The 27,799-nt window shown below is 47.2% G+C and overlaps 1 protein-coding gene across 1 annotated transcript; it reads right to left on the bottom strand.

Annotated features, from left to right (window-relative positions):
- NATD1 (N-acetyltransferase domain containing 1) lies at positions 1 to 27,682 on the bottom strand. Its single transcript, XM_083585964.1, has 3 exons — positions 27,075 to 27,682; positions 14,519 to 14,637; positions 1 to 3,344 (listed from the first exon to the last, which is right to left on the bottom strand). The coding sequence occupies exons 1-3, from the start codon at positions 27,169 to 27,171 to the stop codon at positions 3,228 to 3,230; spliced, it is 333 nt and encodes a 110-aa protein (XP_083442090.1). The 5' UTR covers positions 27,172 to 27,682; the 3' UTR covers positions 1 to 3,227.
- Positions 27,683 to 27,799: the final 117 nt, after the last annotated feature.

Genomic DNA, 27,799 nt, shown 5'->3' on the forward strand with positions numbered 1-27,799 from the left:
TTGGTTTAGCCACACATTTTTATTGTATACCATGCAATAGGGTCAGGTTTCCTTAATAATATGACAAATGGGGGAAGGATAATGTTAGACACAAACAACAACAGAAAAATCATTTTAAGAGGTCCTGAGTAGGAAAGGCACATTATTTACCACTTTTAATTGAATAGTAAGGGGTTGGGGGCAATGAAAATATATCCACACTGAGTGGAAAACAACACTGGAGGACAAGTCATAAATAGATATTCCATTTGGTGGTTTTGGGAGTTGTTCAATTGTCTGTGTTTCCCCAATTAGCTTTATAGCTTGTGCCTTCAACACATGAGTAAGGGAGATGTCTCCATCTTCTGTTCTGTTCTCCAGCAGCAAGCCGTAGCAATTGTCTTAGCAAGCTGCAAGGGAGATACCCCATCACAGAAATAAGCTAGAGTCAAACTGGTGAACCTGTGGCTGTCCAGGTGTGGCTGGACTCTAACTTCCACCACTCCTGATCATTGGCCATGCCAGCTGGAGGTGAAGGCAGTTGGGAGTCCAACAACATCCAGAGAGTCATGGGTTCTCAATCCCTGATCTAGACAGGGAGAGAAGTCGTTTCCACCCCACCACAGTTGCTTCTGCAAATCTCTTGGTGGCAAGGGATGAGTAACTGGAAACTCCAGCTTGGAACTGGCAAGCACTGCTATTCAACATAATATCAAAACACAGAGAACAGAGAAGGGGGTGGACCCGGCAGTAAACCCTTGGTGTTGTAATAAAATACTATCAAAACACATCTCAGGTGGATCAGAGACTGAAATGATGGTTGTAGCACCTTCAGGATGAAGCTGCAGCACTATCAAAATACTGAGCTTGTTTTTAAGGCAGGGTTGGCTGGCCTTGATCTCACTAGGCTCTCTCAAGAAATCAAAATGAAGGACCCTCCACTGCAGTCATCCTAGGCAGAAACTCTACCTGCGTTGAACAGTGGTATACATGAGCAGGAGATGCAAGTCCGTGTTTCTGACAGCCATAAATGCCTGCCTACACACACACACACACACACACACTCAGTGTACAAAAAAAGTAGTGGGACTAGGATTGCATTCACTGCTTGGTTCTTTCCACATGACACCCGACAGCATACCTAGCATGAGTGCTGCATTGAAATGTTGATCTTATCAAGACAACAGGAGAGGGGATTGGCAATCATGATAGGGTCAACATCCACACCGGACATTTCAAGCACTCTTATGCCACTTTTAACAGCCACAGCTTCCCCTAGAGAATCTTCCGAATTCTACGTGACTGTGAAAGCCGTACAAAAGTGCTTTAAAAATATGGTGCGGACGCGACAGTAGTTACAGAACGGTAAGAAACGGGTGTCTTCCTCTGCCCATCTGCTTTAGCTCCCTTCGGCCCTGAAATGGGCAGAGGTCTACCCATTTTCCAACCCAAAAATGTCAGCAGGGGTCGGCAGGGGTGTGCATCAAAGAGCGGGGGAGAGAGAAAGTTGTCAGGAGAGTGGAAATACATCAGATTTCCCTCCACAAATGCCAGAACTGGTTCTCTGCTGCTTTAAATACAATACAGATAAGCACCAATCAACCTAGCTTTCTGTTGAAAGGAGTAATGTTACCACAGGGACCCATAGTCTTATTTCAACCAAACCCACCAGCTATATTGTTGAAGAACCAAGCCAGGCAAGAGAGGGGGACATTTCAAAGCGATAAAGGCCTGGAACAAACAGAGAAGCCCCTGCGGCCTGCCGTCGCCATGGCAGCCTGGCCTAGCCCGCCTTGGTGAGAAAGCTACAACAGCTCTTAAGTCGAGTATAAGTCTCCACACGAGGACTTCGGAGCAGAGGGACAGGGTTTGGGCAACATGATGGAAAGGGGAAGCCAAAATTAAGTGTTGAAAAACTAGAGAGAAAAAATGGTATTGCCATTTTCGATCATGTAACCCACAGGCATGCGGAGATGAGGTTCAAGTGTTAATTACTTCTCCATCCACACAAACGCTGCTTAGAGCAAGCCAGAGAACAAGCCAAGTCCTCCTCTTTTCTTTCTGACAGCTTTCACATGCTTATGTCCAAGGCTGCCAAGCAAATCCTGGTGGTTTTTTTTTTTGCACTGTCCGTTTCTGTCAGTAAGTCAGCTGAGGTTTACTTGCCGTGGCTTTTTCCTTGGCTCGCCTCCATTTGGGACCCTAAAAAGTGGCTGCTGATCGTGCCTGGCTTTCCTGTTATTAAAATGCCCAGGATTCATTCGCCTCACACAGTTTCCTCTGCCCTGCCATTTCCTTCCTTCCTCCTGCTACCCGTTAAACTCTCAGTCTTGTTATTGCTTCTCCCGTGTGAGAGGAAACGTCCGCCACTTGAGGAGGAGAGCTCTGGAAGGGGGCGAGGAAGAAGAATCCCACCAAAACCCAGAACGAAAACAAAACAACAGGCCCTTTCCTTCTCCAATGTGCAGTCAAGTTTTTCAGCCTTCCATCCCAAACGAACTGGATCGCTTAATTACACCTTTCGCCTCTGGGTGGCCACCCAGGTAGGCCGTTCCCTTGTTGTGGGGAACGAAATTCACCATGTACACTTGCTAACTGTCTCACTCAGTCCATATTGCTCACGTCTGCAGAAGCACATCGGAGTGACACAGTTTTTGCGTCTCTAAAGCATCGTGTTTATTGCAGTTAGCACCGAAAACCTGCTTCCTTTCCAAGTCCAACCCCTGCGACAGCCACGGTTTATTTTGCATTGTGAGTTGGCATCCCGACATAGCAAAATGTGCTTAAGGGCCTAAGTGGATGTTTAAAAAAGACCGCCGCCTCTGCAGGTTTGTAGATTTCCAGCTTTTCCCAACCCTGCGTTGGCAAGGAAAGCGGTGCCTGATCTCAGATCATTCTGCTTGATGCTTATTACTTCGGGAGGAAGAACCAAAATTAGGAGGTGACCCCCGCTCGCCCACCCCTCTATTGCCACAATGCTAACGAAGGCCTAGTTTACACCTGATGGTTAAGATAGGAGGCCGATGTAAACAACAAACATCCAGGTGAGACCAGCTATCGCAAGAGCCAGGTGGAAGCATTGTTGAGGAGTTGCACATTTGTCTTTACAAAAATAAGAACTCTTGAGCATGTGCAGGGGGCAGTTCAGGGGTCCCAAGTCAGCCCACAAACAAAAGCTGCACTGGGCCGTCTAGAGACGCCAGGCTCACTCATGTCTTAAGGAGTGTAGGCTCTTCAGCCTTCCTGCGTTAAGACTGTAAACGTTCCAGATACTGAGGCAGTGGGTTCTCCTTGACGTATTTCTGGATGTACCAACACGTCAGGTGGGCTTTCAAGTCCTCTTCGACCACAAAATCCAAGGCTGCCTGAAAACAGAGGAAAGCGAAAGAACCACCATCAACATCTTGCAACGTCAAGCTCTCATAAGCGCTGTCAAGACCCAAAGGTAGCAGCTGAGTTTTCTGCTTTGAATAAGGCCCATGACTGTTTGCTGGGTAAGGTTCCAAATTTCTGACTGATATCTGGCTAAATAGGGTTTGGCTGTCCGGATGTACCACTAAAAATGCTTTGCAAGCAAGGCAGCATCTTTTTGGAGAAAGAGTGAGGTCACATCCATACCCTACACCAGGCATAGGCATACTCGGCCCTCCAGATGTTTTGGGACTACAACTCCCATCATCCCTGACCACTGGTCCTGTTAGCTAGGGATGATGGGAGTTGTAGTCCCAAAACATCTGGAGGGCTGAGTTTGCCTATGCCTGCCCTACACAATTAAAGCACATGGCTCCCATCCCAAAGAATCCTGGGTACTGTAGTTTACCCCCCTGAGCAGCGGCTCCCACCACCCTTAAACCACAGTTCCCAGGATTCTTTGGGAGAAGCCCAGTGCTTTCAACGTATGGTAACGATGTGACCTTAAAAGTGCAATAAGTAAGCTATATAGAGGTTGCAGGTGCATGTTGAATATGTGGTCCGTACAGGTGCCAACCTACTGTGCATACTGATTTTCAGTAATATAAATTACAAGCTGGTTTGCCCCATCCTTCTTTTTATTTTTTTGTTGATGTTCATGACCTTGATTGTCTCAACCAGGGCTGCAATGTTAAATGGATTTATTATTATTATTATTACAGTGGTACCTTGGGTTACAGACGCTTCAGGTTACAGACTCCACTAACCCGGAAATATTACCTCAGGTTAAGAACTTTGCTTCAGGATGAGAACAGAAATCGTGCAGCAGAGGCACCGGGAGGCCCCATTAGCTAAAGTGGTGCTTCAGGTTAAGAACAGTTTCAGGTTAAGAACAGACCTCCAGAACGAATGAAGTACTTAACCTGAGGTACCACTGTATTATTATTATTATTATTATTATTATTATTTTAAAAAAAACATTAATCAGGAACACATTTTTAATTGATTCATTCAGACAGCAGATTTTAATACGTTAACGTCAAGAACCTAGGAAAATGCTTTATACTGAGTCAGACCATTAGTCCATCTAGCTCAGGGGTCAGCAAACTTTTTCAGCAGGGGTCCACTGTCCCTCAGACCTTCTGGGGGGCCGGACTATATTTTTGGGGGGAAATGAACAAATTCCTATACCCCACAAATAACCCAGAGATGCATTTTAAATAAAAGGACACATTCTACTCATGTAAAAACACGTTGATTCCTGGACCATCCGCGGGCCGGAATTAGAAGGTGATTGGGCCGGATCAGGCCCCTGGGCCTTAGTTTGCCTACCCTTGATCTAGCTCATTGTCTTCACTGACTGGCAAAGGCTCTCCAAGATTTCCGGCAGGGTTGCCCATCAGCCCTGGAGATGCCAGGGACTGAACCTGGGACCTTCTGCATGCAAAGCAGATTGTGATTATTATTTATTGAATTTGTGTACAGTGGTACCTCGGGTTACATACGCTTCAGGTTACATACGCTTCAGGTTACACACTCCACTAAGCCAGAAATAGTGCTTCAGGTTAAGAACTTTGCTTCAGGATAAGAACAGAAATCGGGCTCCGGCGGTGCAGCAGCAGCAGGAGGCCCCATTAGCTAAAGTGGTGCTTCAGGTTAAGAACGGTTTCAGGTTAAGTACAGACCTCCGGAATGAATTAAGTACTTAACCTGAGGTACCACTGTACTGCAAATCTCAGGGTGATTCACATAAAAAAATACAATGTAAAAGCACAAAATACATGATAAAAACAAGAACATACAAACAAACCAATAACACCCCACCAAACCAACCCTAAAACTGCAGGTGGCAAACATCATCTTGAAAGTGGTATCTCCCCCCCACCCACCAAAAAAAACCCCCAACCCATTTCATACCCTGCAAGTGTCCCAGAAAAAGTAGGACATCCCATTTTCTCTCGTGAGAGAATGGAGGTAAATTTGGAGTTTGATCTCACATCATTTCACGCTGCAATTTCCCTCTGAAAAAAGCGGGGGGTTTTTTTGGGGGGGGGACAAACTCGCGCAGCACTCAAAAAAGCACAGTTGTGTCTTCCCTCAAAGAATTTTGGGAGCTGTAGTTTGTTAGACTACTCCAATTTCCCTCCCAGAGTCTTCTAACAGCACCCGTAAGAAACTAAAACTCCCAAAATTCTTTGAGGGAAGACATGACTGTTTAGTATCATAGAATATGATGTGGCCTAAGATCATATAATAGTACCACTGGTGTCTTCTAAAACTCGTGTAAATTATGGTCAGCCAAAGAGGGTATATAGGGATGGGGGAAAGAATTTTATTCAGGTTACATTTAAAGCCAAGTCTATCATATTCACACTTTCTGAAGGAATCTGAAATACAGTCATCATTAGAAATCTGCACTTCTTCGAATTTTGTGATGTGGTTCTCTAACCAAACAGTATTTTTTTTTAATGCATATATTAGGGGAAACTGTTCATAAGAACATTTTCATGCATAATTTTTTTTAAAATGCATTTTATTAGGGGAAATTGCCTGCAAAAATGTGTACATTAGTCAGAACTGCATACAAAAATGTGTTCATTATGATAAATTTGCACTAAAATGCTAGTGAATTTTCATGAGGATTAAAAATATATATAGCGCAGATTGAATGTGGAGAATTGAATTCCATATTGGAAAATGAGAAACAGAGAACCAAAACAGAGAGATCCTTCTGTTCCTAGAGGGCAGGCATACAAAAATCCTTTGCATTTACAGCCCACCTGCAAGCAAATGGTCCCAGGGTTAAAAAATGTAAATATAACAAATATGCATAATGTACTGTACATTAAAATCATAAAATAAAAACCACTAATCTTTCAAAAACATATTTGAAAAGACAATGTTACTAGACCTCAAGGAATTAGGATTATCCCAACAAAGACAGGAGCTGCTGTTTTTACTGGGTCTTTCTACGGAATTTAGACGTTTTTATTGTAAAATATTGTTCTCCTCCTCCCATTTTCATTGCTGTTATGCTTTGTGTGTGTGTGTTTTAAAGGTTTTTTAAGATGCTTAGGTGGAACATGGGTGGCGCTGTGGGTTAAACCACAGAGCCTAGCACTTGTCGATCAGAAGGTCGGCGGTTCGAATCCCTGCGATGGGGTGAGCTCCCGTTGCTCGGTCCCTGCTCCTGCCAACCTAGCAGTTCAAAAGCACCTCAAAGTGCAAGTAGATAAATAGGTACTGCTCCGGCGGAAAGGTAAACGGCGTTTCCGTGCGCTGCTCTGGTTCGCCAGAAGCAGCTTAGTCATGCTGGCCACATGACCCGGAAGGTGTACGCCGGCTCCCTCGGCCAATAAAGCGAGATGAGCGCCACAACCCCAGAGTCGGCCATGACTGGACCTACCGTATTTTTCACCATATAGGGCGCACTGGCCCACAGGGCGCACCTAGTTTTTTTTTTGGGGGGGGAATTAAAAAAAATTATTTTCCCCCCCTCAGCCGCGGGGCTGGGGGCGGGGGAAACCCGAGCTTCCCCCGACCCCAGCCCCCAGAACAGGCTGCTGCCTGCAAGCCTTGCAAGGACTCGCAAGGCTTGCGGACATCTGCCCGAAGCACGGGGTGTGCTCCGGAACGCGTCCCGCGGTTCGGGCTGCAGGCTGCCGCCCGCAAGCCTTGCGAGCCTAGCGGGACCTCCCGCCGGGCTCGCTAGGCTTGCGGATAGCTTCCTGAAGCCTGGAGAGCGAGAGGGGTCGGTGCGCACCGATGCTTCTTGCTCTCCGGGCTTCAGCGAAAGCCTGCATTCGCCCCATAGGACGCACACACATTTCCCCTTCATTTTTGGAGGGGAAAAAGTGCGTCCTATAGGGCGAAAAATACGGTAATTGTCAGGGGTCTCTTTACCTTTAAGATGCTTAGAGCCTTTTTATGTAGCTATGCTTTAGCGTTCTAACTTGCCCTGGGACCTTGCTGTGAAGGGTGGAAAAACGAGTAATAACAATGATAAATGCTGGGAGGATATTATCAAGCTTGTGTATGGGAATTTAGAAACAAACAAAAAAGACAAAAGCAGCTTGGCTAAGAAAGTTGCTCAGGGATACACAAAGCCATTGCCTGGATGCCTCTAAGTGCCACCTCTGATTTGATGTTCGTGAAATAGCTATCTCTTTAAGATGTGGCAGGAATTCCTCCTGGCAGAGACTGGGCCCCCTTTATCACGGCCTCATGCAGACAAAGGAAGCTGTAAATTGTCCTCATCTCCCCTATGTCTGTTGCAAAGGGGAGGGAGGGAGGGAGGGAGCAGGATTACCACTGGAGAGGAAGAAAAGCTGCACATGCAGGAACAGCAGGACTCCCCTCCCCAACCCCCACAAATCGGTCAGGGGTGGGCAGAAATACGAAAATCCCAGCTGGGAGCTTCATGGATCAAAATTGCAAACCAATGCCACTTCTACCAGAAATCGCAGGTTGCAGAGGTTGCTTTTCTTTCCCTCTTTTTCCAACGCTCAGATGTAATAAGCGCTGCACAATTCTCCTGGATCATTAGCTAATTTAGTGAACGGTTGCTGGAGCTGGGGGAGAGGGGAGGCAGAAGTGAAGGAGGCTCAAATGCAGAGGATTCAAGAGAATGGAGCGCTCTGGAATCAGGAATGAGCAGCTAAGAGACAATCAAGAGCTCTGGGATTCCGCTGCATATATATATATATGCTTCAGATCGCAGAGAAACAACTGGTGCCTGGTTAGATCTCCATGCCTGGCTGCAGTAGTTTGGCCTGGATGAAGCCAACAAGACAGGGGCACTATTAGGAGGTGGTTAATAATAATAATAATAATAATAATAATAATAATAATAATAATCTGACTGGGTTGCCCCAGATACCCTGTAGGCTCCCAGTAAAATATTAAAAGCACAATAAAACATCAAACATTAAAAACTTCCCTAAACAAGGCTGCCTTTAGATGTCTTCTAAAAGTCGAACAGTTGTTTATCTCCTTGACATGGGAGGGCATTCCACAGGGCATTCCACAGGGCAGGTGCCACTACTGAGAAGGCCCTCTGCCTGGTTCCCTGTAACCTCACTTCTTGCAGGGAGGGAACCGCCAGAAGACCCTCGGCGCTGGACCTAAGTGTCCAGGCTGACCGATGGGGGTGGAGACACTCCTTCAGGTATACTGGGCCGAGGCAGTTTAGGGCTTTAAAGGTCAGCACCAACACTTTGAATTGTGCTAGGAAACGTACTGGGAGCCAGTTGTTCAGGACTGGTTGTTATATGGTCCCGGCGATTGTTCCCAGTCCCCAGTCTGGCTGCTGCATTCTGGATTAGTGGTAGTTTTTGAGTCACCTTCAAAGGCAGCCGAGATAAGTGGCAATTTACTTTGTTTGGGAGGAAGCTGCCCTTGCTGTGAAGGGCATGTCACCAATCCATGGCCTACAAGCGGCCCTCGGCAGACTTCCATGTGGTCCAAAGACTGCTTCCCCGTCACTGCCCAGCTGATAGTTATTGGAAGCATCTTGAGGAAGACCATTGGTACCAATCAGCTGAGGAATAAGGGGAGCTGAACCTCCCCATGTGAAAGGTGTGTGCAAGATTGTGTGTATAAGCTGGTGAGAGGGTGAAGACCACCAGGGGAGGAGAAACACAGCCCTCAAACCACTGTCACATTCAGACCTTAGGGCCAAAAAGGATGCTCTTTCAGAAAAGTTCATGTTCATCACTTGGATGACGCATTTGGATCCATCACTGTAACAAGAGACACAAGTGGCTTCAGTGGCACTCAGAGCCTTTTACAAACTTAGGGTCACCTGAGATACCAACCTCATGGGGTACAGATTACTTGAAGGTCAGCAGTTCATGCTCTGCTAAGCATTCTGTCTGCATTACAGTGGTACCTATAGATGCGAACGGGATCCATTCCGGAGCCCCGTTCGCACCCTGAAGCGAACGCAACCCATGTCTGCGCAGGTTGTGATTCGTCACTTCCATGCATGATGTCATTTTGAGCGTCTGCGCATGCGCAAGTAGCAAAACCCAGAAGTAATGCGCTCCGTTACTTCCAGGTTGCCGTGGAGCGTAACCTGAAAATGCTCAACCTGAAGCACATTTAACCCGAGGTATGACTGTACTGCAATACTGTTGTACAAGGAGCTACCTTTGAAAATAGTCTAGAAATGTCCTCTTCTACAGAATCTAGCAGGCATTCTGTATGAATCAGAACCGGGCATTACGAACGTATTATGCCGGTCCCCTCTAGCTTTCACTCTCTTCTGATTTGTTTCCAGACGCATTTTAAAGTTAGGTTGCTTTCAACCAAGTTCTACGTAGAAAAGGAACCCAGCAGGGAAATTTGTCAGTTTTGGTTTCGCTCCATTTTTCATTTTTCCAATCCTAAATTCATTTCCATATCAATTTGTGATTATTTTTAAAAAAGAATAAGCCTCACGAAAATTCATCAGCCTTTTAGTTCTAATGTAACCAAATGCAGACATTTTTCTTTTGCAAAACACATTTCCTTACATAATGCATTTTTGTATGTTATTTTCAGCAATATGTGCATGTTCTACTCTACCATGTATATTCTTGTACACATTACTTGGGCTGGAGAACCGCACTACAAAATTCAGAATTCCAAAGGGTGAATTAGTTAGATTCACCTTTAAAATATGAATTGAAACAAATTTCTCTCAATACAGTCATACCTTGGGAGTTGAACGGAATCCGATCCAGAAGTCCATTCTACTTCCAAAACGTTGAAAAACCAAATCATGGCTAAGCCCTATCAGACGTTCAGCTTCCAAAAATAGTTTGCAAACCGAACAGTCACTTCCAGGTTTGCGACATTCAGGAGTCAAAACATTCAGGAACTAAGCTGTTCAAAAACCAAGGTACAACTGTACTTCTGTATCACTTTGCAATTCCCCTCCCCTCTTTCTGACAAAAGATCCTTATGAAAATTCACCAACCTTTTGGTAAGGTTTTCTTACGTACAAAGTTTTGTATGGAATTTTGCCAAATATACACATTTTTGCAAAAAGAAAGTTTCCCAATATAATGCATTTCTGGATGTTAAGTTTCATCGATACAGGCATTTTCATGAACATTTTACCTGTGTGTGTGTGTGTGTGTGTACGTATGCATGTGTGTGTGGTAGAGAAAGTTTAAGTTATAATATCCAAAACCATAAATAAAACGAAATGAAAAAATTGTTCATATTTATTGGCTGGAATACTGCACTGCAAAATTGGAAGCAGCAGAGATTTTGAGGGTTGGGGTTTTGTGCCTGTATTGTTTTGCAAAGTGTGAATTAGGTAGGTTCGCCTTTAAATGCAAGCTAAATAAAATTTCGCCCCTATCCCTAGAAAGGTGGTAGACTATGCGCTGCCAGCACGGTGCATTCATGCAAATGCAATTCCCTACCAGTGTGCTGCAGACAAGCAGGGCAAGCAACAACACAAACAAACCAACAAACCATTTAAACAGAAATCTGACAGGCAGAAATGTGGCAGATAAAGCTTCTCCGACCAGCTTTTTCACCTCCTCACATTTGTCAACATCAGGTTACCACTGAACAGAGTGGAGCCAGTCAACAGACGTGGGCAGCTTCTCTTCCTTCCATCCCTCGGGAGAGCATCTCTTGTTCTCACGCTGAAGATCAAGAGAGGACATCAGGAAGGGAGAGCACGTCACATCTGCTGCCTGCCAACCCTCATTATGGAAATGAGGCAAATCACAGGCAATCAAATATGCAAAAACGAGCCTTCTCCATCTCCACGCCTTGCCCACCCTGGTGCTACTACTCCCAAAGAGACCAGGTTCCACTTCTGGAAAACAGGAGGGCTAAAAATAGCAGGCAAGCGTCGAGAGAAGCAGGGCTTAAAGAGGGGACAGAGGAGGAGGCAGCAGTGCAGAAGGATAACGCGGACATTCGTCAGGGTTTATTAGAGCAGGCTGTAATTGGACATATGGCTTTCTCCTGTCCCCCCCACCCCCAACCCTCCAAGCTCGGCATTCAATCGAACCTTCCCTTGCCGTATTTTGGTTCCTCTCCAACCAGCTCCCCACATAACAGCGAAGCCCTTGCACATTTTCCACCTGGCTTGAGCACACAAAGCTGCGTTGTTGCGCAGGAGTGAGGGGAACCCCAGGCCCCAGGGGAGGGGCAAATGTGGCTCCTCTAAGCTTCTCTGCCTGGCCCTCAGGACTCTCCTCAAGCCACACCCCTTCACGCAACCACACTCCACACCCTCCTTGAGCATTTTTACCTAGCTGGAATGTGTCCTTCAACTCTCATAATGTCTCTTGCGAGAGAAAGTATGTGAGGAACCAAGACTACTGTACAGAATAAATTTGTATAAATTGCTCCACCCAATTTTGCCTCTGGCCCCGCCCACCCCTGGCATGTGCCCCCCTCCCCCACAAAGGTTCCGCAGAAGAGAATGTGGTGCTCAAGCTGAAAAACGGTTCCCCACCCTGGTTATAGGGACGGAGAACCTTTGACCTGTGAGCTAAATTTGACCTGGCCTAGATCCCAATTTGGCCTGCAAGCGCGTTTTCCCCAAATCACATCCACCTGATGAAGCCTTCCCCAGCCCATTACAGTGGTAGCTCAGGTTAAGAACTTAATTCGTTCTGGAGGTCCGTTCTTAACCTGAAACTGTTCTTAACCTGAGGTACCACTTTAGCTAATGGGGCCTCCCACTGCCGCCGCACCCCCCCCAATTTCTGTTCTCATCCTGAAGCAAAGTTCTTAACCCGAGGTACTACAGTGGTACCTGTACCGTTCGCATCCTGAAGTAAACATAACACGTGTCTGCGGGTCACGTTTCGCCGCTTCCTCGCATGCGAGTGACGGAATTTTGAGTGTCTGCGCATGCGGCAAAACCCGGAAATAACGCGCTCCGTTACTTCCAGGTTGCCGCGGAGCGCAACCTGAAAATACTTAACTTGAAGCTACTTTAACCTGAGGTATGACTGTATTTTTGGGTTAGCGGAGTCTGTAACCTGAAGTGTCTGTAACCCGAGGTACCACTGTATAGAGAACCAGATTATTAGGCCTAGCTAACTATTGTCTATACAGACAGATAACAATTCTCCAGGGTCTGAGAAAGGAAGCCTACCCAGAGATACCACCACAGGGATTGATCCTGGGATCTTCTGTGAGCATAAGTCACACCAGAGTTGCAAGGGCGGGGGGAGCCACACCTCAACAGGTAGCTCGCCCCCTGCCCCCCAGACCCCAAATATTTTCATCATTCATGAATAGTAAGATGTGGGTCAGAGCTCTCTACCTTACCTAAAACGTTGACCTTTCTGTACCTTTTCCCACCACCAATTCTCCAAGTCAAAGCATGCGTCCAACCCCCGAATTACGCTGTCTCCCCACCTACCCTGTCACTATGCCAGATCTCCAGATCTGGCCGAGGAAACCTCTAGTTCAGGCTTCCTCAACCATGGCCCTCCAGATGTTTTTGGCCTACAACTCGCATGATCGCTAGCTAGCAGGACCAGTGGTCAGGGATGATGGGATTTGTAGTCTCAAAATATCTGGGGGGGCCAAGGTTGAGGAAGCCTGCTCTAGTGCTTTTCTGAATAATTTCAAACCCAGAATTAAGTTTACCAGTAGGAGAAGCCACTGACACACACACACAAGTACTCAGGGTGGCCGCAAGTCCTGTTTTACAGAGGATGGTCCTCTGTTTGAAGGTACAGTTGAGTCGCAGCCGACGTGAATTTTTCATGCACAATTTCAACCACACATGCTCATCTGAAGCTTCATTCCAGCCTTTTTCTTTTGCCTGCATCTCTCTCTCTCTCTGCTCCTCCCTTCTACCTTCATCTGTCTCTGCTTACGTCCCTCTTCCTGCTCTCTGCCAGGAGGGGAGGCAGCAGAGACATTGGGGAGGCCTCCCCACAAGGCTTCGTCCCCTTGCCAGCCAGCCATGGAAAAGGTAATTTTGGCTATGCACGATTTTCATGTGTGGATACCACCCTTGGAACCAAATCCCTGTGTATCCTGCAATACAACTGTATCTTTAACATCAGTGGTAGTTTAGTCCAAGTACAAACTAAAGAACCCCCCCCCCAGAAGGCTCCTGGGGGTTGCCCGCCCAAACCTGCATACTCACCTGATAGCACAGTCTTCACCTAAAGCTTTCCCTAAATTATGACAATTTATTTCCAGACTTGCATCTCTTACAGGGATGGCAAGCCTGTAGCCCTCCAGATGCTGCTGAACTACAGTTTCCACCATCCCTGACCACTGGCTATGCTAACTGAGGCTGATGGGAGTTGGAGTCTAGCAATATCTGGATGGCTGCAGGTTCCTTGCCACAAACTCTGGATTGTACCCAATGCTAGTCCTACTCGGATTAATCGGCAAGCCCAGTATACCTGAAGGCACGTCTCCATCCGCATCATTCAGCCCAGACGCTGAGGTCCAGCTGAGGCCCAGCTGCGAGGGCCTTCTGGTGGCTCCCTCACTTCAAAGGGTGAGGTTACAGGGAACCAGCCAGAGGGCCTTCATGGTAGTGGCGCCTGCCCTGTGGAATGCCCTCCCATCAGATGTCAAGGAAATAAACAACTATCTGACTTTTAGAAGACATCTGAAGGCAGCCCTGTTTAGGGATATTTTTAATGTGTGATGTTTTATTGTGTTTTTAATACAGTGGTACCTCAGGATGCGAACGGGATCCGTTCCAGAGCCCCGTTCACATCCTGAATGCAACGTAAGACGTGATGGCACGTCTGCGCGTGTCGCGTTTTGCCGCTTCCACGCATGCGCGTGACGTCATTTTGAGCGTCTGCGCATGCGCGAGCGGCGAAACCTGGAAGTAACGCACTCCGTTACTTCTGGGTTGCCGCGGAGCACAACTCGAACGCGCTCAACCCGAAGCACATTCAACCCAAGGTACGACTGTATTCTGTTGGGAGCCGCCCAGAGTGGCTGGGGAAAATAAATTATTATTATTATTATTATTATTATTATTATTATTATTATTATTATTAACAGGTTCACTTGTTTCTATCAGTCTTATCTAAGTATAACTTATTGTGGGATGCAAGTTTTATGAAAAATATGTGTACTCTTTTGGGGAGGAGCTCCAAGTAGAAGCACCATTTGCAACCCGTACCTTTGCCAGATGTTTGGCTATTCCTCTTCCTCTGTAGGCATCTGGTACTTCCGTGTGTTGCAGGTCCACTATCCTTTTCCCCACGTACTCGTACAACAGGACCGCTTTGTCATGACAACCTGCGGGAGAAAAGATGGCATCCACACACTTAAAAGAAATATGGAACAAAACCAAGAACCAAAATCTCCCAGACTTTTTGTTGTTGTTGTTGTTATTTTAAATTTATACCCCGCCCTTCCTCCCAAAGGAGCCCGGGGTGGTAAAGAACAATGGATAAAACAATAGTAGAAACAGAGTTTAAAGAACTTTACAACAATTCCAACACAGGTGCAGGCTGGGAAAGATCTCAACTTCAACGCCTTGTTGCAAGAAGAAGGTCTTTGGTAGGCCCCAAAAGGACAACAGAGGTAGTGCCTGTCTAATATTCCAAAAGGGCAAGTGCCACACTACAATACGATACGATACGATCTTTATTGTCATTGTCCCATACAGAACAACGAAATTCAAAATCTACATCAGACATTCAGAAACCAACAAGCCTGCTATCCCAGCTATCCCAGCCTGGTTAGCCCCCTAAAAACTCTGATACCCCATAATTAAATACAGTATACTCCCATAGAGACTACCTTACACTGCGTTTAAAACCAAAATTGCATTTGGGTAGAAACCGTTTCTCAGGCGGCTAGTCCTAGTCTTTATAACCCTATACCTTCTTCCAGAAGGCAGAAGCTGAAAGAGATCATTTCCGGGGTGCGCACCATCTCTGCAGCTTTCTTATGACACCTGGAAGCATAGATTTGATCCAAGGTAGGGAGAGTGCATCCAATTATTCTTTCCACAGTCTTTACATCCCTGGACAGCATTGTTTTTTTCCTGACCGTGCAGCTCCCAAACCACACACACAGACCATAAGTTAATACATTCTCAACTAAACACTAAAGGCTCTATTCCTACACTGTACGGGATGGACCTCCACAGGATGCCTATATAGCTCAGTTAGTTAGAGCGTGGTGCTGATAATGCCAAGGTTGCAGGTTCAATCCCCGTATAGAACAGCCACATATTCCTGCCTTACAGGGGGTTGGACGAGGTCAGAGCTTTCCAAACTGTGTGTTGTGACACGTTAGTGTGTTTGGCTGCAGCGTATTGGTGTGTCACACAAATGCTCCTCCCGGGGCTGGAAAGGGGTCCGTTTAGCCTCTGGTTTGTTAGTGAAATTTAATTACTGTGTCGTGAAATGATGCATGTCTAAAACGTGTGTCACCAACATGAAAAGTTGGGAAAGCTCTGGACTAAGATGACCCTCAGGGTCCTTTCCAACTCCACAATTCTACGATTGCATCTTTCTTCATCCATTATCTTAGGGTCAGTATTACAGAGTACTAAACGCTATTTATACAGCACTTCAGTACATTCATATTACATTACTACCACTATATTTTCTCAATAATTCTCTAAGGCAGGAGAATTGTATTACCCATTAGCAAAGAATCAGTCTTCATAATGGACAGAGAATAGACTGCAGGTGGGGGGAGCTTGAATATTTTAACAGTCCCGGGGGGGGGGTGCGGATTAGTATTTATGGAAAACAAGGATGGGAAACCCATACCTCTCCAGTTGTTGTTCAACTACAACTCCCATCAGCACTAACTATTGGGCATGCTGGCAAGGGGTGATGAGGGTTGAAGCTGAACATCTGGAGAGAGGGAGGAGTGCAGTGTTCTGGTCCGAGTGTTGGACTGTTGTTGTTAGCTTCTGTCTGTTTTGAGGGACAATGGAGTGCAGGGGCATAGTGTGGGGGGCCAGGACCCCAGGCACACAATTTGGAGGGGCACAAACCAGGCATCCCCACACAGGGATCCCTGTCTTGCCCTGCCTGCTACCAGGGGTCTCTGGGCCCGGAGCCTGGCCTGGGACTGCTGCAGCATCCCTGGCCCCCTCGCTAAATGGCTGCCCAGCTAGCGCTCACTCGCTCCTTGCTCAGACAGTGAGCGGACGCAGACGAAGGTGGGCAAGGGGTGACCCCAGTGTAGGGGCCAATCTGGCATTCCTCTCCATGGGCATTGGGAAGATTCACCCACCAAGGGCCATGTTGGCCAGCCAGGCTCCCCCCTATGTGGATGGACAAGCAGCATAGCACAGGCCTGCTTGGCTCTGGGGACAAGGGCTAGGCCAGTGCAACGGGGTCCATTCACCCTCCGGGGCTGTACATACCCTGGGCACCGGCAAACATCGCTACGCCACTGAGGTTAGCAGCACTTCTCTGGGGCGCAAGACTGGGTAGTGTGCATGGTAATGTCTTGGGCTGCCCAGACAAAGAGACTTCCCCCTCTCACAGCTTCGCTGGATTGATTTTGCTGTCTCTCCTTCTGCTAAAAACTTTCTCCGCAATCCACCTGCTTAGTTGTTAAGTACACGTGTTACGAAGGCATTTTTCACTTCCTGCATTAGCCACCATGTGTAGCTTAAGCTCTTGAGCCGGAAAGGCAAGGCAAAATTCCTTTAAAAAATATATTTTAAAAAAATAAGAAGGCCAACATCAAGGCAACTTATAAGCATGTTTGAACAAAGCTGCTTTCTGTCTTAACTGGGGCAGGCTCCCACAAGTAGGTCTGCTGTCTCAAGTGGGGAGGGTGCTTTCGCACTCAGGTCTTACCGCACACTTCACATAGGCAACTGGTTGGCCACTGTGAAAACGGAGTGCTCTTCTAACACTATTGTAGAAAAAGACAACAGATTTCCAAGATTCCTGCATTGCAAGGAGTTGGGCTATATGACCCTTCCAACTCTACTATGATTCTACATCCTAAGCCTGCTATCTGCAGATAGGAAGCCACTGAGTCAGGCCATTCACTTATCCAGCTCAGTAATGTCCAGACCAGATGCAGGGAACATTTGGCCCTCTGGGTATTGCTAAACTACAAGTCCCATCATCCCTGGCCATGCTCGGCGAGGCAACATCTGGAGGGCCAAAAGGTTCCACTCACCTGGTCTAAATTGAGCAGCTGTGGCTCTCTAAGAGCTACAATTCTCAGAGCTTCTTGGGAAGAGAAGAAGAGGAGGAGGAGTTTGGATTTGATATCCCGCTATATCACTACCCTAAGGAGTCTCAAAGCGGCTAACATTCTCCTTTCCCTTCCTCCCCCACAACAAACACTCTGTGAGGTGAGTGGGGCTGAGAGACTTCAAAGAAGTGTGACTGGCCCAAGGTCACCCAGCAGCTGCATGTGGAGGAGCAGGGAAGCAAACCCGGTTCCCCAGATTACGAGACTACCACTCTTAACCACTACACCACACTGGTGGAATTGATTGCAACCCCCTCTGGGAACCATAGCTCTGTGAGAGGAATAGGAGTTTCCTTTCAACTCTCAGCACCCCTTGCAAGCCGCAGCTCCCAGGATGCTTCGGGGGGGAAGCTATGACTGTTCAAAGTGGTAGGACACAGTTTCAGATTCATAGCGCAGATGGGGCAGAGTTTTCTTTCAGCTGGCGCAAAAGACAGCAGAGATTGTGTGGTTTAAATTTCATGCACAGGACGCATGAGGCAGGGTAAGGACTGACTAAACTCCAATTAAAAAGGAAAGAAAGGTTTGCATTGACTCATAATCTTGTAAGCATGGGAGCATGTCAGGCCAGAGGGGAGGGGTTGCAGGGCTCTGTGCGCAGACTGCATGCGCTCCCGCATAGAGCTGTCAATCATCCCAGGCAGAATAAAAAGCCCCCAATTCATACATGCGTTGAATAGCACCCAGGCACAGCTTTGAGTCTTGGGAAGATGCTGGGCAGGAGGGGGGTCCTTGGGAGGTGGAAGAGGCTGGTACAACCCCAAACAAGGGATGACGGAAGTCAGCTAGGCCTTTTCCAGCCTCAACAGGCCAAGTGTGTCAGACACACAATTCAGCTCAGTGTCGCCAGGCTGAAACCACTGCAATGGCAAAGGAGCTGCCACATGGCGAAGTTTCTTTGGGGACACGGCATTTCCAAATATCGCTTCCGTGGGTTAGCTAAGCTCTGCTGTGCTTTAGGAATCTGCGCTCACGGCGAATCAATATGGAAGAGGCAAGAGCTGGAGCTCAGGGCCAAAGCGTCTGCTTTGCACGCACAAGGTCGCAGGTTCAATCCCCAGCGCCTTTCGGTAGGGCTAGGGAAGTCTCCCTGTCTGAAATCCCGCAGAGCCACTGCCAGGCAGTGCAGACCAATGGTCTGACCAGTGCTTTTTCCCAAGAAAAATACAGTTGTACCTCGGGTTAAATGTGCTTCAGGTTGAGCGTTTTCAAGTTACGCTCCGCGGTGACCCGGAAGTAGCGGAGCACAACTCAAAATGACATGCACAGAAGCAGTGCATGCACAGAAGCAGTGAATCGCGACCCGCGCAGTCACGGGTTGCGTTCTACTCAGGATGCGAACGGGGCTCCGGAACGGATCCTGTTCGCATCCAGAGGTACCACTGAAAGTTTCAGAGAACTCACCATGAAGTTGTTACAGAAAGTCGCCGGGTGACTCGGGGCAGGCCTGAACAGATGCTGGTTTGGCAACAGCAGAATTTGCCACCTGTGGAGGTGCTAAAAACTACAGCAAGCTGGCTGGGGGAGAGGGTTGCCTCTAGTTCTGGTGCAGGGCAAATAAATGCTCCCCCACCTCCTTCGTTCTTAGAATCAGGCAGATGGCTAGGGCAGCTTGGAAGGGCCCTTGTGCAAATGCCTGCGCATGATAAGCAAAATGTAGGAGCCTCTCCGCTGGTCTGGCCCAGCCAGTCTTGTCACCCACTAGTCAGGGTCCGAAATAACTAGTGTGGATGGGAAACATGGAGGTAAGAGTTCAATTGCATGTGATAGTGCGCAAAGGAACACGCAAAAATTAAATGCACATGGGGAAAGTTGGATCTGTGCAACCCACGCGCGCACTAACACTCTGGTGTGTACATACCACCCCTTTCCTGTCTCTCACACTTTTTAAACAGGCAAACGAGGTAATGCAGATAAGGAGACTCCTTCTTGGCCTTCGGACTAGGCAACAGGAAACGGCTATGAATGCTGTTTGAACAAGCGCCCACAGAAAGAGAAAGAGAAAGAAAGGGAGAGAGACAGAGAGGCCAGGCAGGTTGCAGAATTAAAAGGAACAGTTTGTTCCGAGAGCGCCGCTGCTTTCTTGTGATTCAGGACAAAACTCTTGTTTAGAAGGGGGTTGTTTTCCCTCAAACTTGAGCAACTGGCATGTTACTAGAGAGAAAAAGAGCACCAAACAGACCACAGAGAGAGGGCTTAAGCCACAGGAGTGCCAGAGAACTCGCTTGGCAAACAGGCCAGCTCATGTTTGACAAAGCAAAGCTTCTTCCTCTTTGGGATTCACCTTCAATTCAAATCAGAGAAGGCAAAATGGGCAGGGCAAATTAAAACAGCAACAGCAATTATTGCACGTAAGTGAGAAAAGTTACTGGGAAGGCTTTTGTTTTCGGGGCCAAGAATTAAACGCGTTCACATCTTCTGGGGAAGTTTGGAAGAGGCCACAATGACAAAGCAAACACAAAGAATCATGGGGCAGAAACGTTGCAGGTTTCCTATTAAAATCTGCAAGCTCTATCTATCACTTTCCTTAATTTTAGACATATTATTTCACACACCCAATAGCCTTCTAAAACACACTCACAAAGGAGACCAACAAAAAAGGTAAATGGGGCACGTCCTCTCTAGCCCCTCTGAAATACAAGCAGCATGTTATCCATACCCTTCAACATTTCTCTGATGAAAATAGGACATCCTATTACATAATAATAATAATAATAATTTATAATTTATACCCTGCACCCATGTGACTGGGTTGCCCCAGCCACTCTGCACAGCTTTCAACATATATAAAAACACAATAAAACATTAAACATCAAGAAACTTCCCTATACAGGGCCATCTTCAGATGTCTTCTAAAGGCTGTATAGTTACTTTTCTCCTTGGCTCGGGGGGTGGGGGTGGCACATAGCTCCATACCCCACAACATTTGTCCAACGAAAATAGGGACACCCTTAGGAAAAGCGGGACATTCTGGGATCACAACAGGGACGACTTCTGTAAATCTGGGACTGTCCCTGGAAAATAGGGACACTTGGAGGGTCTCCAATAGCATTTTAAAGGGCCATTGCTTCCCCCTGAAGAATTCTGGGAGGTGTAGTTTGTTAAGGGTGCTGAGAGTTGTTAGCCAACCCCTGTTCCCTTCATGGAGCTACAACTCCCTGAGCTTCCTGCGAAGAGGGATTGATAGTTAAACAACTCTAGGAATTGTAGCTCCGGAAGGGAATGAGGTCTCTTAGATACTTCTCCCATCATCTGGAGTGCAGTTAGCTCAGTTGGTTAGAGTACAGTGCTGATAACGCCATGGTCGTGGGTTCAATCCCCATCCGGGCCACCTGCATATTCCTGCAGGGGGTTGGACAACTCTATGATTCTATGATCTCCTGCCACAGACATGCTTGCTGGGGCTGATGGGAAGTGTAGTTTGGCAACATCTGGAGGGCAAGAGGTTGCCCATACCTGATGCATGGAGCAAATGGTAAGAGCCGTGAAGCATTATCATCATCACTATTATTTCTTAAATTTGTATACCGCCTTCCCTCTGAAGATCACAGGGCGGTTCACAACATAAAAATACAAAATGAGAAAACAAAATACAGTGGTACCTCGGGTTAAGAACTTAATTCGTTCTGGAGGTCTGTTCTTAACCTGAAGCACCACTTTAGCTAATGGGGCCTCCTGCTGCCACTGTGCTGCTGCTGCATGATTTCTGTTCTCATCCTGAAGCAAAGTTCTTAACCCGAGGTACTATTTCTGGGTTAGCGGAGTCTGTAACCTGAAACGTATGTAACCTGAAGCGTCTGTAACCCGAGGTACCACTGTAAACATAATCAAACAATAACAAACACATTTAAAAGGCCATAGAATGTTAATCAACGAAAGGCCTGGTTATAGATAAATGTTTTCGCCTGGTGGCTGAAGATATGTAATGAAGGCACAGGGCGAGCCTCCCTATGGAGAGCATTCCACAAACAGGGAGCCACCACAAAAAAGGCCTGTTCTTGTGTTGTTGGCTTCTGGGCCTCTTGTGGAGGAGGCACACAGAAAAGGGCCTCAGATGATCAAGTAGTGGAGTGGACCGACTTGCAGGTTGGGGTGATGTGAACACTCCCGCCCCCCGCCCCTGTAAATAAAAAGAAGCAGAAGCTCATCACGGGGAAAGGTTCTGTTTTGTTTGTTACCCAATTGCACAGAGAGGTGGTTTTTTTAAAATGTAGGTGAGCATCAAAAGTGTAATTAACACACACACACAAGCTCACTTGACATAGTCCAGCCAATTCTATCTTCTCAGAACTCCCACCAACTGATTCTGCTGCTGGTGCAAGCAAAGTCTCACATAGATAAGGCGGTAGATCTGAATCTGGATGGAAGGAGGAAACTCTCACAATGGCATATATCCCCAGAAAAATGTTTCCTAAAACTACAAAGCTTGCGTATCAGGAAAAAGGCTAAGCTAGAGGGATTCCCCGCGACGGGGTGAGCTCCCGTTGCTCGGTCCCTGCTCCTGCCAAGCTAGCAGTTCGAAAGCACGTCAAAGTGCAAGTAGATAAATAGGTACCGCTCCGGCGGGAAGGTAAACGGCATTTCCGTGCGCTGCTCTGTTTCGCCAGAAGCGGCATAGTCATGCTGGCCACATAACCTGGAAGCTGTATGCCGGCTCCCTCGGCCAATAAAGCGAGATGAGCGCCGCAACCCCAAAGTCGGCCACGACTGGACCTAATGGTCAGGGGTCCCTTTACCTTTACTTTAGAGAGATTCCTACCTTCTCCCCGCAAACTACTGTTCAGCTGTGTTGTGGACTGGGAGTGCAGCTCCAATACTTTTTTTTTCAGGGCAGCAGCAATTATGACCGCTTGTAGCGCTCTGGCAAGGTAAGGCGGTGATAATGAGGCTTTCAAGTTTGTGATGGGTTAGCACAGAGCAGCCTTCCCAACTATTGTTGGCTGGGGGCTGATGCAGCTCAAAACACTTGGAAGGCACCAAGCTGGGGAAGGCTGGCAATGGAGAAAGTCAGAGAATGAAAGTCCTACTTCATACCAGTGGTTTAAAGTCTAGCACTTCTTTCCAAGATCATTTGCATTTCCAAGTAAACACTAAAGGTTGCATTTTGGCTGGTGAAGATCCTTTGGGAAAGCTTAGCCTGCTTGCAAGCTGAACCTCTCCAGTTGCCACTGACTTCAGTGGACTTTACTCTTACGCATGTGTTATTGCAGTCGTGCTGATCCCTACAGTTCCCAGGTTACAATGGGGATAAATAGTGGCTTTGTTTGGATGCAGTACTAAACCGTGGACAATCTGCAGTGAGCTCTGGGTTTGTCTTTCCTCCCTCTCCTCTTCTGATGTAACTGCAAGGAGGCGACCTTAAGCTTCCACTGCACTTTCATTTCAGATGAAGTGCAGCTAAGTGTGTCGTGCAAACCCTGAACAGTAGATTGTTGAAAGAAGGTGGTTTAAGCCATAGTTTGTGAAAGTGGCTTGTTTCAACTAACTACAGTCAAGATTAATCAAGTTTAGGGATCAATAACATACTAAACTGCGGTTCATCTAAAGTGGAAATGAAAAGTTTCTGATCATTTCCTTGTAGCTGTGCCAGAGGAGGAGTAGGCAAGCCAAGATTTAGCGTTACATCTGATCATTAGAGCAAGTCTGGGGTTCAGATGGGACGCGGGTGGCACTGTGGGTTAAACCACAGAGCCTAGGACTTGCCTATCAGAAGGTCGGCGGTTCGAATCCCCGCGACGGGGTGAGCTCCCATTGCTCGGTCCCTGCTCCTGCCCACCTAGCAGTTCGAAAGCACATCAAAGTGCAAGTAGATAAATTGGTACCGCTCCGGCAGCAAGGTAAACGGTGTTTCCGTGTGCTGCTCTGGTTGGCCTGAAGCGGTTTAGTCATGCTGGCCACATGACCCGGAAGCTATACGCCGGCTCCCTTGGCCAATAAAGCGAGATGAGCACCGCAACCCCAGAGTCGGTCACGACTGGACCTAATGGTCAGGGGTCCCTTTACCTTTACCTTAGGGTTCAGATGTCTGCCCTCACTGCAAGGCCAGTAAACTGATTTTATAGCTAGGTAGCACCGTTTGCACTCTCTTCCAGTCACTCTTCCAGACTAGCCTACTTCACAGGGCTGTACCACTACTTTGAGCTCTTGGGAGAAAAGGAAATATAATTCTTTTAAAAGGTGACAAGAGTCCAACAATAGAACATACTATTCCCTAAAAGGAACCACTTGTTCAATGAAACCCTGAATATTTAAAATGCACCATGATCTCCTGTATAGCCCTTCTGGGGATGCAGCTGTTCCTTTGGCCATCATGTGACAGAGAGTTCCACATTTCATTCAGGTGCTTGGTGGAAAATGTTATTGAAACCAGCTGCAAGCTTATTCAACAGTGTTCCCTATACACCCTGCCTTCATTGTAAAGAGTGAACACTAACATCTGTTCCCCGCTCATTTTTTTTTCCAAACTCTTCACCCTTGTATAAATATTTCCCTATCATGTTCCGCACACCCTTTCGAGATCTCTTTTCGGAGCTAAAGAAAATTAAAGCCTACTGCAACAATACCTTTTCACTCACACAACTTTTTTAAAAACAACAAGAGCAACTGAACTGATTTACAGCTCGGCAGATTTCCTACGGGAATCCTTCAGTATGAAACTATTTTAACCATGTGCTATTTAAAGAGACTGTTTGGCTTCACTGTTTTCTTTCCAGCCCTTCAGTCGTCCCAGCAATATTCATTTGATGGTTTACTTTCACCCATTGTCAGGCCTGAAAAAACAGCATGTGGTGGTACTTAGCGAAAAACAAAATCTCTGTGTTACTATTCTTAGTAGCTTATGAACAATGTCTCCTATTGGGTATATCATTTTTGAAATTGTTTACCCATTTTAATATAACCTGCAATTTGACTAGGAGCAAGCGCTTAATTCTTTTTTCCTTAACCCAAAAATGGTGGTTCTTAGCTTAAAAATAAAAGCAGAAGAGGAAAAATGGAACATATCTTGATATATTTAGAAAAGACAAGCATTTTCATTGAGAGAAAGTTATCCATGCAATGCAGTATATATTCCAGCTGAGGTTAACAGAAATAGCCACCTGCCTGGTCGCCTGCAGCGAGCAAGAATCTGTTGCAGGAGATTCTCCTATACAAACAGGAGAAGAGATTTTCTGTGTTCCTTTCAGGTCATTTGTGGGTCATAAACGACTATCAGAGGCACATCTCTGACTGGGCAGGGTGTTAAGTTTTATGTATTCATCAGCAAGACACTCTTATCCACTCTTATAACTTGACACAGAACCATCTTGAAACCAAATGGTACTCTGAGGAGATACTTCATCATTTTCGACTCCCCACCCCTTAATATTTAATGGACTTGTTTTTTTGCATTGCTCACATAACCCGTCTGCTGAATGGGCAATGGTGTTGTACCTTTCCGCGCAACTTTTCAAAATAGCATTGATAATATCTAACACCAGCATATTGCTGAAGATGCAAGTCAATGCAGCAGGCTTTGGGAGCAAATATGCATTCCTTTATGTTGTTGATTCATTAAACAGACAGGAGCCTACATAACAGCCCTGCAGGATCAGGCCAAATGCATTTCTAATCCAGTGTCCTGTTCATACGGACGCCCATAACAATCCTGAATGCAACAGCAATTCTCATGAAAACATGGGAAACTGCTTTCTGCTGAGTCAGGATATTGGCTCATCTAAGCTCGGTATTTTCTGTTCTGACTGGAAGCTTCTTTCCAAGGTTTATGCCAGGGGGGTCTCCCAGCCCAAGTCTGGTACCCTTGCCTTGCTCGTTGCCTACCCCTTAAATCCAGGGTCTCCAGATGGTTTTGGACTACAATTCCCATCATCCCTCACTGCTGGCCCTGCTAGCTAGGGATGGTGGGAGTTGTAGTCCAAAAACAGCTGGAGACCTAAGTTTGGGGAACCCTGTGTAATCTGTCCCTTCAGTGGTCAAGCAGGAAAGCTATGAAGCATGCTTAAGCCATTTGAGAATCCCAGCATGGACCTTGCAAAAAGTAATGTTAAAAGGGTCTCTCTCTCTCTCTCTCTCTCTCTCTCTCTCTCTCTCACACACACACACACACACACACACACACAAACAAACACACAAACTTCATTCTTTTGACACGGCTTGCCCTTAGTAATATTGCAGTCATGGACCAGGGCAGTGTTTTTTTTCCAACTGGAGCATAGTTCCAGCACCTCTCAGGTGGGCGCCACTAACAAACTACTCTTTCCAGGACTCTTTGAGGGAAGTCATGTGCTGTACATGAATGGTTTGTGAGCAGCCCCAGACTCGGGAAGGGTTCGTGTTAGTGTTACCATTTGCCGCTTCGCTTCAGATGGCAACATGCCTTGAACTAGCCTTAGGCCTCAGCCGTGATGCTAGGAAACAAGGGGATGCCCTCTGCATATGGTCATGGGTGGTGCTTTTTTTACTACATGTGTTTTAGGACTCTCAAGCCACACCACAGAAAACAGGACTGCAGCCGTAGCCAATCTCTGACAACCACAGCAAATTACTCGAAAGCAACTCCCTTTGGAAAGTCTGCAAGGTATAAGATATGCATAGGATCAGGCCCCACATGCTGTTAAGATGCAGCTTACAATCTAAGTACTGTTCCCTGCAGCAAAAATAAGTAGGGAACCGGATTTATAAAAGTAATCTTGCCCATCACATGATTTACTCAAAATTAGCAGATTGAGAGAAAAGGGAGGGGGGGAAGGCGGCAGCAATCAAACTAAAAATTAAGCAAGTTTGTACCACAGAGCGAGGCGGAAGGGGGAGGGCGTGGGGGCTTCTGGTATCAACCTCCACAGCTTATTTAAAAATAGATCCTGCGAGGACAGGTGTTCCCCTACCAACCAGAGAGTAACCAAGACAGCAGTAGCAGCAGCTTACGGGGAGCAAAAGAGCGCAGCTCACACAGGGGAAGAAGGCAGGCGGTGGGGGGGGGAGAGAAAGAGAAGAGAAAGCAGGAATAAAATTTCTGGGTAGCCCCTTCTCCCCCCCCACCACCTCCTCCTTCCCACAATCTCCCTGTATCCAGTTGCTAAGAGGTTGACACCATAACTAATCTGTTGCATAACCAGCCTCACACTGCAGCAATAGTTTTTTTTAAAATATAAAAGAGATAAGGGGGGGGGGTGTAAAGGAAAGAGAGAGAAACTAATATTAAAAAATTAAGCCTCACAAGAACAAAAACCACAGAGATTTGCTTTGAATTCTCCAAAGAGAATTGCAGGGAAGGATTTTTTTCCTTTTTTGCAAGCGCATCCATCGCCTCTCTACATTCCAAACAAAAGATTGCGCGGGGTATTTTTTTGGGTGGGGGACACACACAGCAAATCCGATAGGGCCAAATGAAAGGAGGGAGGGGAGCCATGCACGAGCCAACCTCCAACCCCCCACCCCCCAAGCTCCCCTTGTCTGCCCCTTCTTCCGCCACCTCCACCTGGTCTCGCCTTTACCGTTCAGCCTGACGGTGAACTGCCTCCTCTTGCGGTCGTGCTCCACCTGGATCGGGCAGCCGGGCTCCAGGATGTTGAGCTGCCCTGCCTGGGCCATGGTGGCGCGGGCACAGCAGGCCGACCCGGGCGCGGGCTGGCTGCTTGGCTGGCTGGCTGGCTGGCTGCCTCCTCCCTCCGGCGCCCCGCTTCGGCGTGCTCTTCGTGGGCTCGGTTCTTTTGTGAGCGCGCGGGGGGCGCCTCGAGAAAGGGCCGCCCCTGCTGCTGCTGCTGCTCCCTTGCCTTCTCTGCCCCCCTCCCTCCCCGCGCGCTCCTGCCAAACCAGCCAGATGTGTCCAAAAGAAAGAAAGAAAGAAAGAAAGAAAGGAAATGGGGAAATGTTCGGCGGGGAGCAATTAATAGTTAGGCAGGATCTGCTGCTGCTGCTGCTGCTGCCGCCCCCTCCACCGCTTGTTCTGCGTCTTCCTCCCCCTTCACCGCCTCCCCCCCCCCAAGCCAACTTCAGCGGAGAAAGAGTGCAGGGCAGTGACCAGCGAGAGACATCATAATCTCCTGCTGAAATTGACACACAGCAGCAGCAGCAGCAACAAAAAAAATAAAAACCACACAAAAAAAGCCAGGAAATCAGCTGTGGACTCACGTGCCAGCTGGCCGTCCAATGGGTGCTCGGCCTTTTTTGTTTTGATACATTCCATTCGACTCTTAAAGGGACCGCGGCCCCTTGTTCA

This window comes from Podarcis filfolensis (assembly GCF_964270895.1).
Source record: "Podarcis filfolensis genome assembly, chromosome: 14".
NCBI classification, from domain to species: Eukaryota; Metazoa; Chordata; class Lepidosauria; order Squamata; family Lacertidae; genus Podarcis; species Podarcis filfolensis.